The sequence below is a fragment of the Carcharhinus amblyrhynchos genome, chromosome 8, assembly GCF_965287045.1.
Source record: "Carcharhinus amblyrhynchos chromosome 8, sCarAmb.v2.hapA, whole genome shotgun sequence".
Taxonomy (NCBI): Eukaryota; Metazoa; Chordata; class Chondrichthyes; order Carcharhiniformes; family Carcharhinidae; genus Carcharhinus; species Carcharhinus amblyrhynchos.
In genome coordinates this window covers 2,360,760-2,376,017 of record NC_137331.1, presented here as the reverse complement: position 1 = coordinate 2,376,017, position 15,258 = coordinate 2,360,760, and the positions used below count along the sequence as shown (strand labels likewise).

The 15,258-nt window shown below is 43.1% G+C and overlaps 1 protein-coding gene across 1 annotated transcript in view; it reads left to right on the top strand.

The window, feature by feature from the left end:
- Positions 1-15,258, top strand: part of csmd3b (CUB and Sushi multiple domains 3b) — a 1,478,622-nt gene that overhangs the window by 1,338,526 nt on the left and 124,838 nt on the right. Inside the window, exons 46-47 of the mRNA XM_080194817.1 lie at positions 14,476-14,622; positions 14,739-14,927. Coding sequence (XP_080050943.1) covers positions 14,476-14,622; positions 14,739-14,927 — 336 coding nt within the window. The remainder of the gene's footprint in view (positions 1-14,475; positions 14,623-14,738; positions 14,928-15,258) is intronic.

Sequence of the window (15,258 nt, the reverse complement as noted above, 5' to 3'; positions counted from 1 at the left end):
TACATCCATTTCCATACATCAGTGTCATCTTTTGGTCGTGACCAAATTGTTTTCCACCCACCCCCATTCCAGGCTTCTCTGCTGGCAAATTTCCAGGCAAAAAATGGAACTCCGATACTACCAATTCATCCGAATTATGTACCCCTCGAATATGGCTTTACTTTATAATTAAAACTGAAAATACTAAAAACACTATGCAGGCCAAGGGGCACCTGTGGGAAGAGAAAAATTGGATTGACATTTCAGGTCAATGACGTTTCATTAGGAGCCTGTTACTTTCGAGTAAGGGACTTCTCGCATTCCAATTAGTTAATGTTAAATTCTATCTGGAATGAATATTTCTTTTAAATTCCTGAAGCCATGGGCAGAAACTTAATTAAATGGTTTTCTCAGCCATGTCCAGAAAAAAATTTGATTAGGAATCCTAAATGATTAGTTTATCAACAGTTGGCTCTCCAGAGGATAACTAAAGTTGGAGAATGCGACACGTGCATCTGAAAAATTCCCTTTGTAGTCCAAAACTCTTTGAAATTCACAACAGGTTCAAAGAAGGTAAGCACAAAATCTTTATTGAAAGCCACATCTCCTGCAGAGAGACTATCTTGATGATCTATTCATTGCAATTTCAGCTTGTTCGAATTTTCAAATTTCATTTCCCTAAAGTGCAGGCCTGATGACACAGAAAAGAAAAGAGAACACATTTCACAGGGTAATATTTGTGTTTTCACTTGCTGCAATTTACCCAGGATTGATAAAGTCATCTAATCTCACAAATCATTATGTACAGACAGCTGGTAGCCTGAAGCCAAATTGAAAAGAGCTAAAATATCATTTGCATCTTGGAATACCTTGTGCGCCCCACTGCCAATCTTCCACAATACGATATGATGTCTTAACCCCAGAAAATCTGCCGGGATCCATGGAAGTTTGGAACTTACCGGGATTGGAAGCTTGCCTGGTTTTTTTCACACCAATTTCCTGAATAACTGAATTAAAGTCGTGCCAGAATCAAAAAGAATTTTTGCAACAAATTGTGCATTGGCCCCATTCATTCAAAGGCACTTTTACATTATGAGCTATTGGGCCATTGTATCTTTTGTCACAGCAACACTGCTAGAACCCTGCCGGGCCAGAAGCTTTTCGGTGGATTTTAGAGGACAGGCGGGGCCTCAGTTTTACCCAAATAAAGCACCTCTGACAATGGAGTAATGTCTCAGGACCGAATCAGGGGAGACGGTGTGGTCAAGTCCTTGGTTGCAACTTGATCTCACACCTTCTGTCTCAGGGGCTTAAATGCTGCGACTGAGCCGAAGTTGATGGATAAATACATTGACACTTATTTAATTATTTCTGAGCAATGCTGAAGAGTTAATAGGTGGCGAGGCGATAGTATTCTAAATGTGAAAATGCTGAGGAAATCAGAAACACAAAGGGACTCGGGGTACCATTGTTCAAAATTCTCTGAAGGTTAACATGTAGGTTCAGTTGGCAATTAGGAAGGCAAATACAATGTTCGCATTCATGTCGAGGGGGCTCGATTACAAGAGCAGACGTATATTTGTTAGGTGGTATAATGCTCTAGTCAGACCCCATTTGGAGTATTTTGAGCAGTTTTGCACTCCATATCTAAGGAAGGATGTGCTGCCTTGGAAAGAGTCCAGATAAGGTTCACAAGAATGATCCCTGGAAGAGCTTATTACACGAGGAACAGTTGAGGACTCTGGGTCTGTACTCGTTAGAGTTTAGAAGGATGAGGGGGGATCTTATTGAAACTTAGAGGAAACTATGAGGCCTGGATCGAGTGGACGTGGAGAGGATGTTTCCATGAGTCGAAAAAACCAGAAGCAGAGGGCACAACGTCAGGCTAAAGGGACGATCCTTGAAAACAGAGATGATGAACAATTTCTTCAGCCAGAGAGTGGTGAATCTGAGGAACTCTATGCCGCAGAAGGCTGTGGAGGCTAGCTTATTGAGTATATTTTAGACATAAATAGATAGGTTCTTGATTGATCAATGGATCAGGGATTATAGGGCAAAGGTAGGAGAATGAGGATGAGAAAGAAATCAGCCATGATTGAATGGCGGAGCAGACTCGATGGACCGAGTGGCCTTATACTGCTCCTATGTCTTACGGTCTAATTTGACAATATATCGGAATTGTCACACAAGGTATTTGAATTGTGAAACTTAACCATACATTCCTGCTACCACAAACATCAAATCAAATCCAACCCATTACCTGAAGACCACTCACTCTGAACTAAACTTGTATTTGGAAAGGCAACCCTTTGTTAAAACTGTATTGGAGTAGTGACTACACTTCCAGTGCTTTTCACGAGCTCAGGAAATCCCAAAGTGCTTTCCAGCCAGTTAAGTTAGAAGTACTTGGACTTAATAGCCACAATGCTCGAGATCTGAGCATTTGCACCATTTTAGTTAGGGAGAGTATTCCATAAAAACGGAATACTGTGGCCTTCAGTTTCCTTCTCTGTATTTGATACTGCCTGAAAGCAAGTGTCAACAAAATGAAAGGTCAGAATTTTTCAATTGAACAAATATAATGGTCTGATGTCTCAATCAGAGTACAAGTAGATTTTTCTTGTTTGAACAGTGAGTATTTTTCACGGGCGTATTGCATTTTTTTTCTTACGCTTTGTGCCTGATATCCAATTTTCTTCGAACACCAATTTCAACTTGGCCATTTCAATGCAGCTACATAATTCAGATGAATTGAAAATGGGAGAGGTCATTCTTCATGATCCCATGTACAAAAAAAAAAGGCTACTTTGCATTCTGTAATGGACAAACACTGAATGCAGTTCGATGAAAATTCTGCATATTATGGTGTTTATAATTATGTAAAACTTTGCTCGAAGCGCAGATTAGATAAATTATTGATAGAAAAGGACTGTTGTAATTTTAGATTTCAGTCGGACCTGCAAGAACAGTAACTTCTTTGCAATTAGAATCATAAAATGTTTACAGTGCAAGAGGAGGCTATTTGGCCCATCTAGCCTGCACCAACAACAATCCCACCAAGAGCTATCCCCGTAACCCCATGCATTTACCCTGCGAATCACCCTGACACTAAGGGGCAATTTAGCGTGACTATTCAACCTAACCTGTACATCTTTGGAGTATGGGGGGAAACCAGAGCACCCAGAAGAAACCCACTCAGGCACAGGGAGAATGTGCAAACGCCACACAGATAGTGACCCGAGGTCGGAATTGAAACCGGTCCCTGGCAATATGAGGCAGCAGTGCTAACCACACAGTATGCCACCCAAATTAAACAACAACAAACAATATGTGCAACTTCCTACATTAAGTTTTCTGTTTAAGTACACTTAGAACACATTACAGAAACACATTTACACACGTGTGAATAGAGTAATTCAACAGCACATTTTCTCCACGGTGAACAGTCTGATTGTTTAGCCCTGCAGGATTTGGAACATGTGTGATTTTATATTTGACGGCACCTTTAATTGATCGCATGTCTCTGTGGGAGCTCATTTTGAGTTTGAAGCAAGTATGAATCTGAATTGAAGTCAATCCCATTGAAGATTGGGGGCTGCATCGTCACAAGAAAATGAGGTTAAAAGATATGACTGTGGAGATGCAGGGGCAGACACTTGAGGAGAATTTCATAACACTCAGCAACACTGATTCCAGCGAGATAGAAAGACCCTCAGAGAAGACTGCATCATCAGTGACTGATAAAGGAAGTTGTAAATCGTACAAAAAAACATGTAATTCTGCAAAATTAGTGGACAGAACTTAAAACCAGCAAAGAGTGACCAATCAGTATTTTTCTGATGTAGAAATGGGATGTTGATAAGTTTGAAGGAAAGATTATTTTTGAGAATAAGTATGAGAGAAAACTAGCTAGAAATATCAAATATGTCGACAAAAGAGTTTTGACAGGAATTGAAAAAGGAAAAGAGTAATTAAAATGAGCCTTGGTCCACCAGAATGGGGAATTGATAATGGGAAGTAAGGAAATGGCAGAAGCGTTGAACAGATATTTTGTGTCTTCACTGTGGAAGACATGAATTGTGGACGGGATTCTCTGGTTGTGCTCGCCCCAGGATTGCAAATTCCCACTCGAATTCAACAGACCTTTAAATGGTCCATCGGATTTTCTGTCTCGCCCGCTACGATTCCAGTGGTGGGCGTGATGGGAATACCAGAAATAATTGGAAATTGAGAGGGAGGAACCTAAAACTATTTTAATTACCAGCAAAAGGGCCCTAAGAAAATGATAAGAATTGAAGGCTGATCCTGCCCCCTGGGATTTGATGGCCTCTATCCTTTGGTCTTAAAAGAAGTGGCAGCGGAGAAAGTTGTTGTAATTTTCCAAAATTTTGGAAAATAGCGCATGTGACTCCTCTATTCAACATCGGAAGGAGACTGAAAACAGGAGGCTCCAAGTCAGGTAGCCTAACATCTGTCAGGGAAATGCTCGATTCAGTTATGAAGGGTGATATAGCAGGGCATTTAGAACATATCAAGTAATCAGGCAGAGTCAAGGTGGCTTTGTGAAAGGGATATTAGTTGAAATTATCTGGCCTAACCTGAAGCCAAGATCCTCTGGTCCTACAAAGGTCAATGAACTTTTGGCTGGCTCACCAAACCCACAGCAGGACCGGAAAGCCTCGGTCTTTGTGGCTGACTCAATTATTAGAGTTCTTTTCGAGGGAACCTGTGGATGTGGTGTACTTGGATTTCCAAAAATCACTTGATAAGTGCCATGTCAAATTTTCTACATAAAATGGGAGCTCATTGTGTAGGGAGCAACATATTAGCATGGATAGAGGATTTGTAGTCAACTGCAAACAGAGATTAGGGATGTGTGGGTTATGTTCAGGTTGGCAAGCTATAATTAGTGAAATGCCGCAGTGCTGGGGACTCAACCATTTACAATGATATCAGTGACTTGGATGAAGGAATGGAATCTATTGGAACGAAATTTGCTGATGATACAAAGTTTGAAAGGACAGCAGGCTGTGAAGAGGGCATAAGAAGCCTGCAAAGGGATATGGATCGGTGATGTGAGTGGATAACAATTTGAGGGAAAGCATGAACTTGTCTGCTTTGGCAGGAAGAATTGGAAAGAATTATATTATTGAAATGGAGAGAGAGTTCAAAATTGTGCTCTATAGAGGGATCTGTAAGCCCTCGTACATGAATCACAAAAAGTTAGTATGTAGGTACAGCAAATGAGTAAAAAGTAAAATGGAATGTTAGCATTTATTGCAAAGGAAATCAAGTTTACAGTGCAAAAGGTTTGTTACAGTTGTTTGTGGCATTGGTGAAACCATAATTGGAGTATTGGGTGTTGTTTCGGACTCCTTAGTTAAGAAGGGATATAATTGTATTCAAAGCAATTCAGAGAAGATGCAATCTACTAACTCCAGGGACAAGGGGTTTATTTTGTGAGAAAAGATTTGGCAATATGAGCCTGTATCCATGGAGTTTAGAAGAATGAGGGATAATCTTATTGAACCAAATTCGATCTTGAGGGGATTTGGTGGATGTCTGATCCCTCAGTGGCAATACTTGAACCAGGGATTAAAGAGGTGTGTATGAGGTTGACTGAGACTTTGTCAGACATCACATCAAGATTTATTGGCCAGTTTGTCCCCTCCAACAAAAGTTGCAGTGAACTTTGAGGAAAGGGTTTGCAGCCAATGTGCAACTGACCTCATTGCAGGACAGGAGTCTTTGTCCATAAAGTGGAAGAGAGGTAAAACCAACCTCTGTAGTCAACTGTGGAGATATTCAATGAAGTATCAGCGGCTGCAATAGGACTTTGCAAGATTCCAGCAGGATGGTGGTTTACCTTGGCCGGATTGTTCACAATGCTGATCAGTGTCACATTAATACTATGGCCATCTGGGACTGATACATGTAAGCATTTCTAAGATTGAGGAGTGCTTGCTTGGTACTCAACAATCTCAAAGAACAAGGGCAGCAGACGCACGGGAATAACATTCCTGTAAGTTTCCGTCCAAGCAAGATGCCTACCTAACTTGGAACAACGTGACCTTCCATCATGCTCATTGGGTCAAAATCTTGGAACTTCTCCCTAGTGCCACATGCACTGGAGTGATTGAAGAAGGTGACACGACATCAACTTCTCTAGGGCAATTAGGCGCGGGCAATAAAATTGCTGGCCTAGCCAGCATTGCCCATGAAAGCATTTAAAAATCAATAATGCAAGTGAGGTACTCTTGAGTTACTGGACCCGAAAGTAACCTTGAAACTTGACATTATAAAAATCTCATGGAATAAGTGTTTACTATTGCTGAATGGTAATCAAGGACAGGAAATAATCCTCCCTGATCAATCTGCATGGTGGTACAATCTAATGGGGTCTAATGGTGTTCCATCCTTCTGGTTCTCCCTGAAAGAGCTCTCAACAAGGTGGACGGACCCCTGCCCCCCGCCACCATTGGGAGTAGATGTGAGGGTGACATGAGTGTATCCCTGCTGATGTAAGATTTGATGTTGCTTCCAATTGCTGTGCACGTGGACATTTTAAAGGCATCGGAAAATCTCAATTCCAGTTGCTCGAGGTGACAGGGGAACAGAATGCTCGGCTGGTCCTATTCTGCATTGAGTGCCAGGGCTCTGTGTGGCACAATTTGGCACATGCAGGGGACCAAACCTGAGGCAGGGCAGAAATTATGTTCTGCTATTCAATTCATCTCCCAGACATCAAGGTAGGTTAAAGAAAAGAATAATGTCTGAAACCAGAAGGGAGCAGGGGCCCTCCAGCCAGCAGAGGATTGAAAAAAGTAGTCAGAGGAACGTCTCAGCAGGTTACTGTGCCCAGAATCAGTTAGCTGTCAAATTGTCTCTGGCCTGTCCACTGCATCATATCCTTGCAATGGCCTCTGTCTGTGATTCCATGAAACACTGACCCTTCTTGGTACGATTCTTTTCACTGTCACCATTGGAAGAAACATCTCCGTGTTTCGCTCAGCCAATATACCTTTCCTTTGTAGCATAAGGCTGTACAGGGTGCAGCAGACAATTTGGAACTGTCGAGTGTAAGTATTGGAGAGTCCCGCCTGAGCTGTCCTGAGTGGGGTATCCCTCGACTCCAAGGATCCAGTCCCGCAATTGCTGAGATACTTTAAAACTTGTGGCATCTGAGAGTGGGTCACAATGTAGGTATTGAAAGAATTTCCTGGGAGATTCCTTGTGTGATCCCATACTGGCTTCCTGTTCAGGGAGCGAAAACTTTTCCTGTTGATGAATGTGACTGGCTGTTGCCAAGGAGCTCTCAAGGCCTCATGTATGTAGTCAACAATCTCTTTCAAATACAGAAAATTCCAACACTCTTGTGGCCTGACTTTCAGGATCCAGAAAGGAATTGGACAAATTGGTGCACGTTACTCAACAGGGCATCTGTCACCTCGTGGATTCACTTGTGCCTCCTTGACTGGGAGGGACCGCACAGATCCCCACAGGAGGCCTGGAAGAAGGCACTGCAAAGACGTTGAAGGTGGCAGTGACCTTTAACTCCACTGGCATTGGGTTGTCTCCAAGGCCTTTCGGCTGCAGGTCATTGTGGAGAGACTGGCAGATATGTGCGACCACATTCTAAGGGGCCAACCGCAATGCCTTTCATTCATTCCTGCACGTAGGTGCACCATCTGCAATATACCCATTGTTGTTGGCTCACTGCTCGCTGTTCCACTGACCCCCAGGCATCGGCATCCTGACCTTCTGAGGCCCTACTGCTCACGCCATTGCTCATCTTGACACTGTGCCGACCTGTGCTGGCCCTAACCAGTAGAAAGGCAGGGTTGCCCAGAGCCTGCATTGTCTACTCCTCAGAGGATCTGTGAACAAATTGCAGTAATCAGTCTATTTGCATATTCCATTCAGGTTTGTCTCTATCTCAGGGCCACGAAGCCAGTGCTGATCTCTGAACCAGGCTTCCACCGAGATATGGCATCCTCCACCCCACCCCTTCTGACTGAAGGGCATCCTTCAGGAACAGGGATGAGTGTTTCTCCCATAGTTTCTCTCGTATACGTTTGCACATTTACTGAGGCGATTACAGTCATATGTGAGAACCTGCTCTCAAACACGATTCAGTTTGTCTGTCTGGCCCTCTGTGGAGAGACCATTGCTTTGGCCTCTCTCTATAGAGAGAGAAAGACTTACAACATAAGCCTTGTCAGCCATGACCATTCACCCGGGGCGATGGAGATTCGGAGTTGCTAATTTGCTGGCATGCATTAGGCATGCTCCATGAAGGCATCCACCTCTCTCCCTGATGGCACGGTGACACAGTGGTTAGCACTGCAGCCTCTCAGTGCCAGGGACCTGGGTTCAATTCTGGCCTCGGGTAACTGTGCAGAGTCTGCACGTTCTCCCTGTGTCTGTGTTGGTTTCCTCCAGGTGCTCCGCTTTCCTCCCACAGTCTAAAAGGCGTGCCGGTTAGGTGCATTGGCCGTGCTAAATTCTCCCTCAGTGTACCCAAACAGGCACCAGAATGCGGTGACTAGGAGATTTTCACAGTATCTTCATTGCAATATTAATGTAAATCCACCTGTGACGTTAATAAATAACCTCTAAAAAATTTTAAACAGACTTTAAATTTTCTTCATGCCTGCCTCTTAGAGCAGCAGGTGACACAGAACGAGTGATAGCTCCAGACCTTGCTGGGATTGGGATGTAAGGAGAGCCTGAGTCACCACAGAGAGGAACACGGCTCAGCCTGGTTCTCAGCCGACTGCTTCCTGATTGTTAGGGTATTCCTTTAATCTGCCAACTGTGCTCACCTTGAGCTCCATCCACCCGAAAAGACTCTTCTCCCACTTCGAGGTATCACAGGTTAAGAGCAGCAGTGTTGCATAACTTAAATTTTTAAAATGGTGCGTGCGACAATGGGGATTTACTCATCTACCTTTTAACCATCACCCCTGCTCACTCACCAATACCCCCCATCACCCTTGATCTATCCAATATACCTACTCCTCTTCCCCTTTGTTAACCTTGAATGTCTACCCCCTTCCCTATTACTCTTGCACTCATAACCGTCATCCTCAGTATACTTTATTTCCCCTTTTGAGTTCACACCCATTACTTCCCCCAGTCCACCCTGATCCTGATCCATTCCAGTTATTTGAATCAATTGTTTTATCCATTTCTGTCACCCCCATTGCACAATGAACCCTTCAGATATTTTACTATCGCCCTGACCCTACCACATCCTATTTCCCCTCCTCTCACCGTGACTTTTCCCTCCGCTGCCCATTCAATTCAACTCTCAGGATCCCATTGTAAACAGCACAGACCCTGATCTCTAGGACAATCTCTCTCCCACCTCCTCCTCCATGCAGCCAAAGTACCTCCAGACCCAACAAACAAGCCCCTACTCTATCATTCCACATCACTACACTGGCAGCATGATGGCACAGTAGTTAGCACTGCTGCCTCACACTGCCAGGGATCCAAATTCAATAGGGTCACTGTATGGCGTTTGTACATTCTCCCCGTGTCTCTGTGGGTTTCCTCCCACAGTTCAATGATGAACAGGTTCGACAAAATGGCACAGAAAATTGCTCCTTTGTGTTCCAAATGTGTATGTTGGGCGGATTAGCAGATGAATATGTCGGGTTGCAAGGATGGGGCCTGGGTGTGATTCTCTGTCGCAAAGTCAGTGCAAACTTGATGGACCAAATAGCGTTCTTCTGCACTGTCAAGACTCTATAACATACTGCTTCCCTCCCTAGCCGAGACAGACAGTTTCCCTTCCCCGACCAGCCGCCTTCTTTCCCACCCTCCATCTGCCTCCCATGTCCAAATAAACTGTAGCAAATCTTAAGTACGTATGCAGGACATTCAGTAATAAGATCTCCATTTGTATACCTGCATTTCAAAGGAGAGTTTGATTGCTTGGTCAAAAATCAAAGAAAGTTATTGTAACCCAAGGGAGTCTTCAGCTTCTAATCGAACAAAGATCTGAGAGATCAGAGAATCTTCCTTTGTCATCATTTGTGATGGATAAATGGACATTCCTTGTCCATTTCCCTGTTTTTTTCAATGATATGCCTGACGGATGCTTTGTAACCTGCCTAAACGCTAAATTATTTAAAACAATTTTCATTCTTTCAATTTAGGGAGTGGAATAACCTCAAACGTGAAAACAATCCCCTGATGCCATTGAGCAAACTTCACTTGCATCAAAGGCATTTGGACTGAGAGGAGCTGTAGGCAAAAAAAATAATGCAATTTAAATGCTAATTACAAACCAAAGTACATGGAGGCAAGGACATTTTGTTTACAGAATACATAACAAAATAGACATTGTGAATAATTTTGGTCCTATTGAATGTCTTAGTCATATCGTGCATTTAACTTTGAGAAACATTTCAAACACCGGATGAAGCTGGTGAAACCATTCCATTGTGAATGATTTTACATTGCAGTGGTACAAGTGTCACCATTAACACAGCTCCCCTTTCCCCCTCCCTCCACTGAAGGAAAAAGGAAATTCTTTTCCTCAAATTTACTATCCCAACAATCTTATTTGTTCAATTTTTCCTAGTTCGCAAATTTCATGGAATTCTCAGTCCTGCCCCAGGGCTGAATTCCCTCTCAATCAAAGCAGTACATTGGGGGGAATATCATGCCCCATCCTTGGAGATTGCTGGCAGGGGGGTATCTATTCGGACACGAGGTAGGAACTTTGCCACCTTCCTGCTCCACCTGATTAAACGTGAGAACTAAGGCTTGTGGACAGTTTTCCTGTCCAGATATTAACTGAGGCCTTTAAGTGGCCAATTAATGCCCATTTAAGAGAATCACACTCCTGCTGCCACTATTATCCCAACAGTGGGCAGAGGTGTCACCATGTCAGAAGACTAAAAAGCAAATCATTTATTGGGTTTGCTTGCAGACACCCAGGGACAGTGCTTCATTCAAAGGCACTCAAAAGTCTGGTGTCAAGAAAGGTGCAGGTGATCGGGGCAGGGGAAAGTGGTGCGATTGAAAACTACATCCTGCCCTTGCCTCCATCGTCCTCTCCCCCCTCCCATGACCACTATCCTCAACTCATTCACCTTTTGCCTCAGGAGAATGAGTGATGCTCCAGTGGGTGCACTGACAGTTCTCAATGGAAATGGGAACCCGCTGGCCTCTGATTGCCTGGTAACCCTCAGGAAGGGGTGGATTTCCACCCCAGGGGTCTTTTCCTAGTTAGCAACTCGGCCAACAAAGTCTGCTTGGCACCTCTCCACTGGAGCCTAACCAGGACTCTCTCCAAACTGGCAGGAAAGACCTCTGTCACCTGGATTAAATTCTACCAGTTGTTTAGTAACAAATTTGACATTTGGAAGTGAGATTAAATCTCTTTAAAAGGAATCTTTCTGCTTGCTTATCTTTAATAATCCTAAATACATCTCGTTCCATCATTGCTGAGCAGCTTCCGATCTTTCATCGATAGACATGTCGGTACCATGATAGACAGGTAGACAAAGCAGCAATAAGAATTTGGCATATTATATGGAGAATACTTTTAACTCAAACAAGGAAGGAGGAGGGGGAGGAGGGTTAAATCCTCCAGATGAAAAAACTTGGAATGTTAAGGGAAAGAATATTAATGCTAAAGACATTGGGAGTGACCTTACCAAAAAGTTTCTAAGAGCTGAATGAGCAAGAAAATGGGAGTGAATCGCGTTGATTTTTAGAAATTTCCCAGATGCGTTCGTATCGCAATTAAGAAAATAGAGGCAAAGTATGATTCTCATCAGTCAAGGGAGTAGGCGGAGTTATTCACACCAAACCAGCTGTAAGAGTACTATTGCGCATGTACCCCATTCCCCCAGAGCATATATACAAGTGTACACAGTGCACAGGGAAATCTGTTCACCCTGTACCCAACCTCCTGCCAGACATTACCTCCCCATCCCCTCCTATCACAAACCCACTTCAACCTCTCCCTCTCACCCCATCCCCACCCTGGTAATCACGGGCTTCGATCTCTCCCCTGCATCCTCCCCCCAAGCTAAAGCCAATTGACCAATGTGACAAGCTGGTAAGATCACCCCCATTAATCTTTTTGATTTTGGGGAAAATAACAGTTTGAGTTTAATGTACTCTCTGTGTAATGTGCCAAATTTACATCACTGTCGGATTCAGCTGTTACTTCACCTATTTTTTATAATATTACTAAGGTAGTCATGGCAAAGAATTTTATTATTGGTATATCACAGATAAATGTGCATAATGCAAGGGCTTCCACAATGGCCTATTAAATAAGAAGATCACCACACAGTGTGGTTTATAAAATAGAGACGCAGTAGTTTTAACAGTCTTGTTGCTCTGCTGTTAGTGGTACAGATATTACGGCAGGGATTCTTCCAAAATAAAACTAAGAACTCAGTGACCAATAGGCAGGAAAATGGGGGAATTTCCTGCCATTCTTTACTGAATGAATCTCCGACACGCTGTTCTTCACAGCTTGATTCATCCCGCCTGAGAAACCAGCAGCTTAGTGCTGAGTGAGCCATTGTGCATGCAACAACCTGTCAGTCCGGAGATCAACACACGCGCACTGGCCACTCTATTGCCCACCTCCCAATCGTTGGCTTCCGATTGCTGACCTTCACGAGAACCCCAGATCAATGGCCTTCCAGATCCCGCCCCCTGCCCAAGAAAGCCCGGATCTCCGCCCCCATCCACCCCCACCAGCCACTATCTTCTCCCCCTCCATCCCATGGCCAGCTCCAATTGTACCCTCACTCCTCCTTCCATTGATCCCACTTGAAGAATGGCCCACCCTCCCACCACTGTTCTCCCCCTTTAATATGCACTGGCCCCACCGCTTTGGCACTGCCTGGTGCTTGGTGGGCAGTGTCATGGTGCCCCTTGGGCAATGCCAGTGTGCCCTTTGAACAGTCAGGGTGCCAAGCTGGCACTTGCCAAGGGGCACCCTCTCTTGCGCCTGATCTTCCGGGGGCCTCAATGCCCATGTCCCCACCAGTGGTGAGGACGGCTATTCTTCCTCATTAGTTCCTGGGGAGACAACCAACCTGGGCCTGCTAATCCGTACGATAATCAGCTCGACACAGGTTTCATACTGATGCATGGGGCAGGACTAAGACTGCAATTGTGCCTCACCTATTGCCAGTGGCAAACGATAAGCCGAATGACCAAGTATCCCTTGACAATTCAGGATAGGGATTCTTGACACTCCTGGGCACAGACAGGAGTTGTGATGCTCTGCCGATATATATTTGAAAGCTGCCTTTACTGTTGATGGTATCTTTGTTACATTTTCTTTCGCTGAATTTATATTAACCTTTAATGTTTATATTGCACAACTCAAGCAAAACCAGCACAAAACTAGTGACAATAACATTTTTACGATGCTTCTGCATCTGTGCTTTTTTGCCACAGTGTCATTTTCATTTTTTATACACTGATATGTTTAAAATCAGAGTTGTTTTAACGTGTTCTGCTTTTGTGTCACTTCTGTGCATTTTTTCTTCACATTCCAATTTCAAAATCTGTTGCCACAGTGGCGCCACAATAGCAAACTCAAAATTAAAAACGTGACTTTGCAGTGGTGATTTAGATGCCTTTATTTATGGTCACGGACAGAGAAAATCCTATCCTCAATTTTTAAAGATGTGGAAATGGAAAGTCCGAAAGAAATGTGAAACAAAAAAAAAATAGGTTTTGGAAATCAATTAAAAATTGTGAACTTTTTTGTTTGATTTCAGAAATTATCAAAGTCCGAAGAAATGTTAAATACAACTAAATAAAGTGTACTAACCCCAAGTGAATATGCTGCAATGATCTGGAAAGCCAGTTTGACGACAAACTGCAAGTTCCTTGCTGCAAGTTCCTTGCATTTTCCATTGTCATCAATGTACGTTAGCAAGCGGTTAAAAATGCCAATTTAGGAATGCTGCTTAGTTCGCACCTCAGTAAGGAAATCTTTACAGAGGAGGCAAAGCATGTGGCTTGTAAAAGATGATTGAATTCAATAAAACATGTGTCTCACAGCTGGGGTTAGAAGCAACTATGCTTTGTGGTACATCATTTAATTTGTGGCAATGTGCAAAATGCAAATTCTTAATACAGTATTATTAATAAAATATTCCATTGTGAAGGTTATCAAGAATTCTGAATGATTAAAAAATCCATTGTGTAATTTGACTGATATTCAAGTTCTTCAATTATTGATAGCACAATACTTGGTCTGAGCTGTATGATCTCCAATCAATACTTGAAGTGCAAAGCTATTGATCACAGTACATTATTCAACATTTGATCTGACATCTCACTTTGTAATTTACTTGCATCCCATTTTCATCAGTATTTAAAACAGTGTCGCTTTGATTTCAGAATTGCATTGTAATCTGATTTATTCATCATTAAAATTTATTGTTCACTTTAATTGCAGATTTAAGTTTGCACGCTAATTTGTCTGTTTCTACCAAGGTCCAAACAGCCATAGTCCATTGTTGAACTCCTTCAGTGGAGACTATTCTTCCCCTTTCAATATCACTAGCAACGGACACCAACTTTTTCTTCGCTGGTCAGCTGATCATGGTACGAATAAAAAAGGCTTCCGCATTCGATACGTTGGTAGGTAGTAAATTTAGTTTCGTACCTTTCCCAGTTGTAACCTCACCAAATCAGGGCCGAGGTGACTGAAATGGGACAAAGCAAATCTAACGCTTGTCACTCTGGTTTGTTTCTAGCCTATTACTGCAGTACTCCAGAATCTCCTCCTCATGGCCTAATACTCAGGCAAACAGGAGGACAGCTCAACAGTGTTGTTCGCTGGGCGTGTGAGCAAGGCTACAGACTTATTGGAAATAGCACTGCCATGTGCAGGAGATCACCATATGGATTTTACTCTTGGAATGTACCTGTCCCAGCCTGTCAAGGTAAACATCCCTTAATTCATGAATTCTGTCAATGTTCCTTTAAAAAATGGCACATGACAAATCTATTTTTCTCCTGACGACAATCTTTGTTTCTATCTTCAACTCTACTCTTCTTCCACAGGACAAAAACATTTTATTTCAGTAGTAAATGGGGAAGTGATGGCCTAATCGCTTGACGATTAATCCAGAAACTCAGCTAATGTTCTGGAGACCTCGGTTCGAATTCCACCATCGCAGATGGTCGAATTTGAATTCGATAAAAAATATCTGGAATTAAGAATCAACCGATGACCATAAAACCATTGTCGCTTGTCAGAAAAACCCGTCTCTT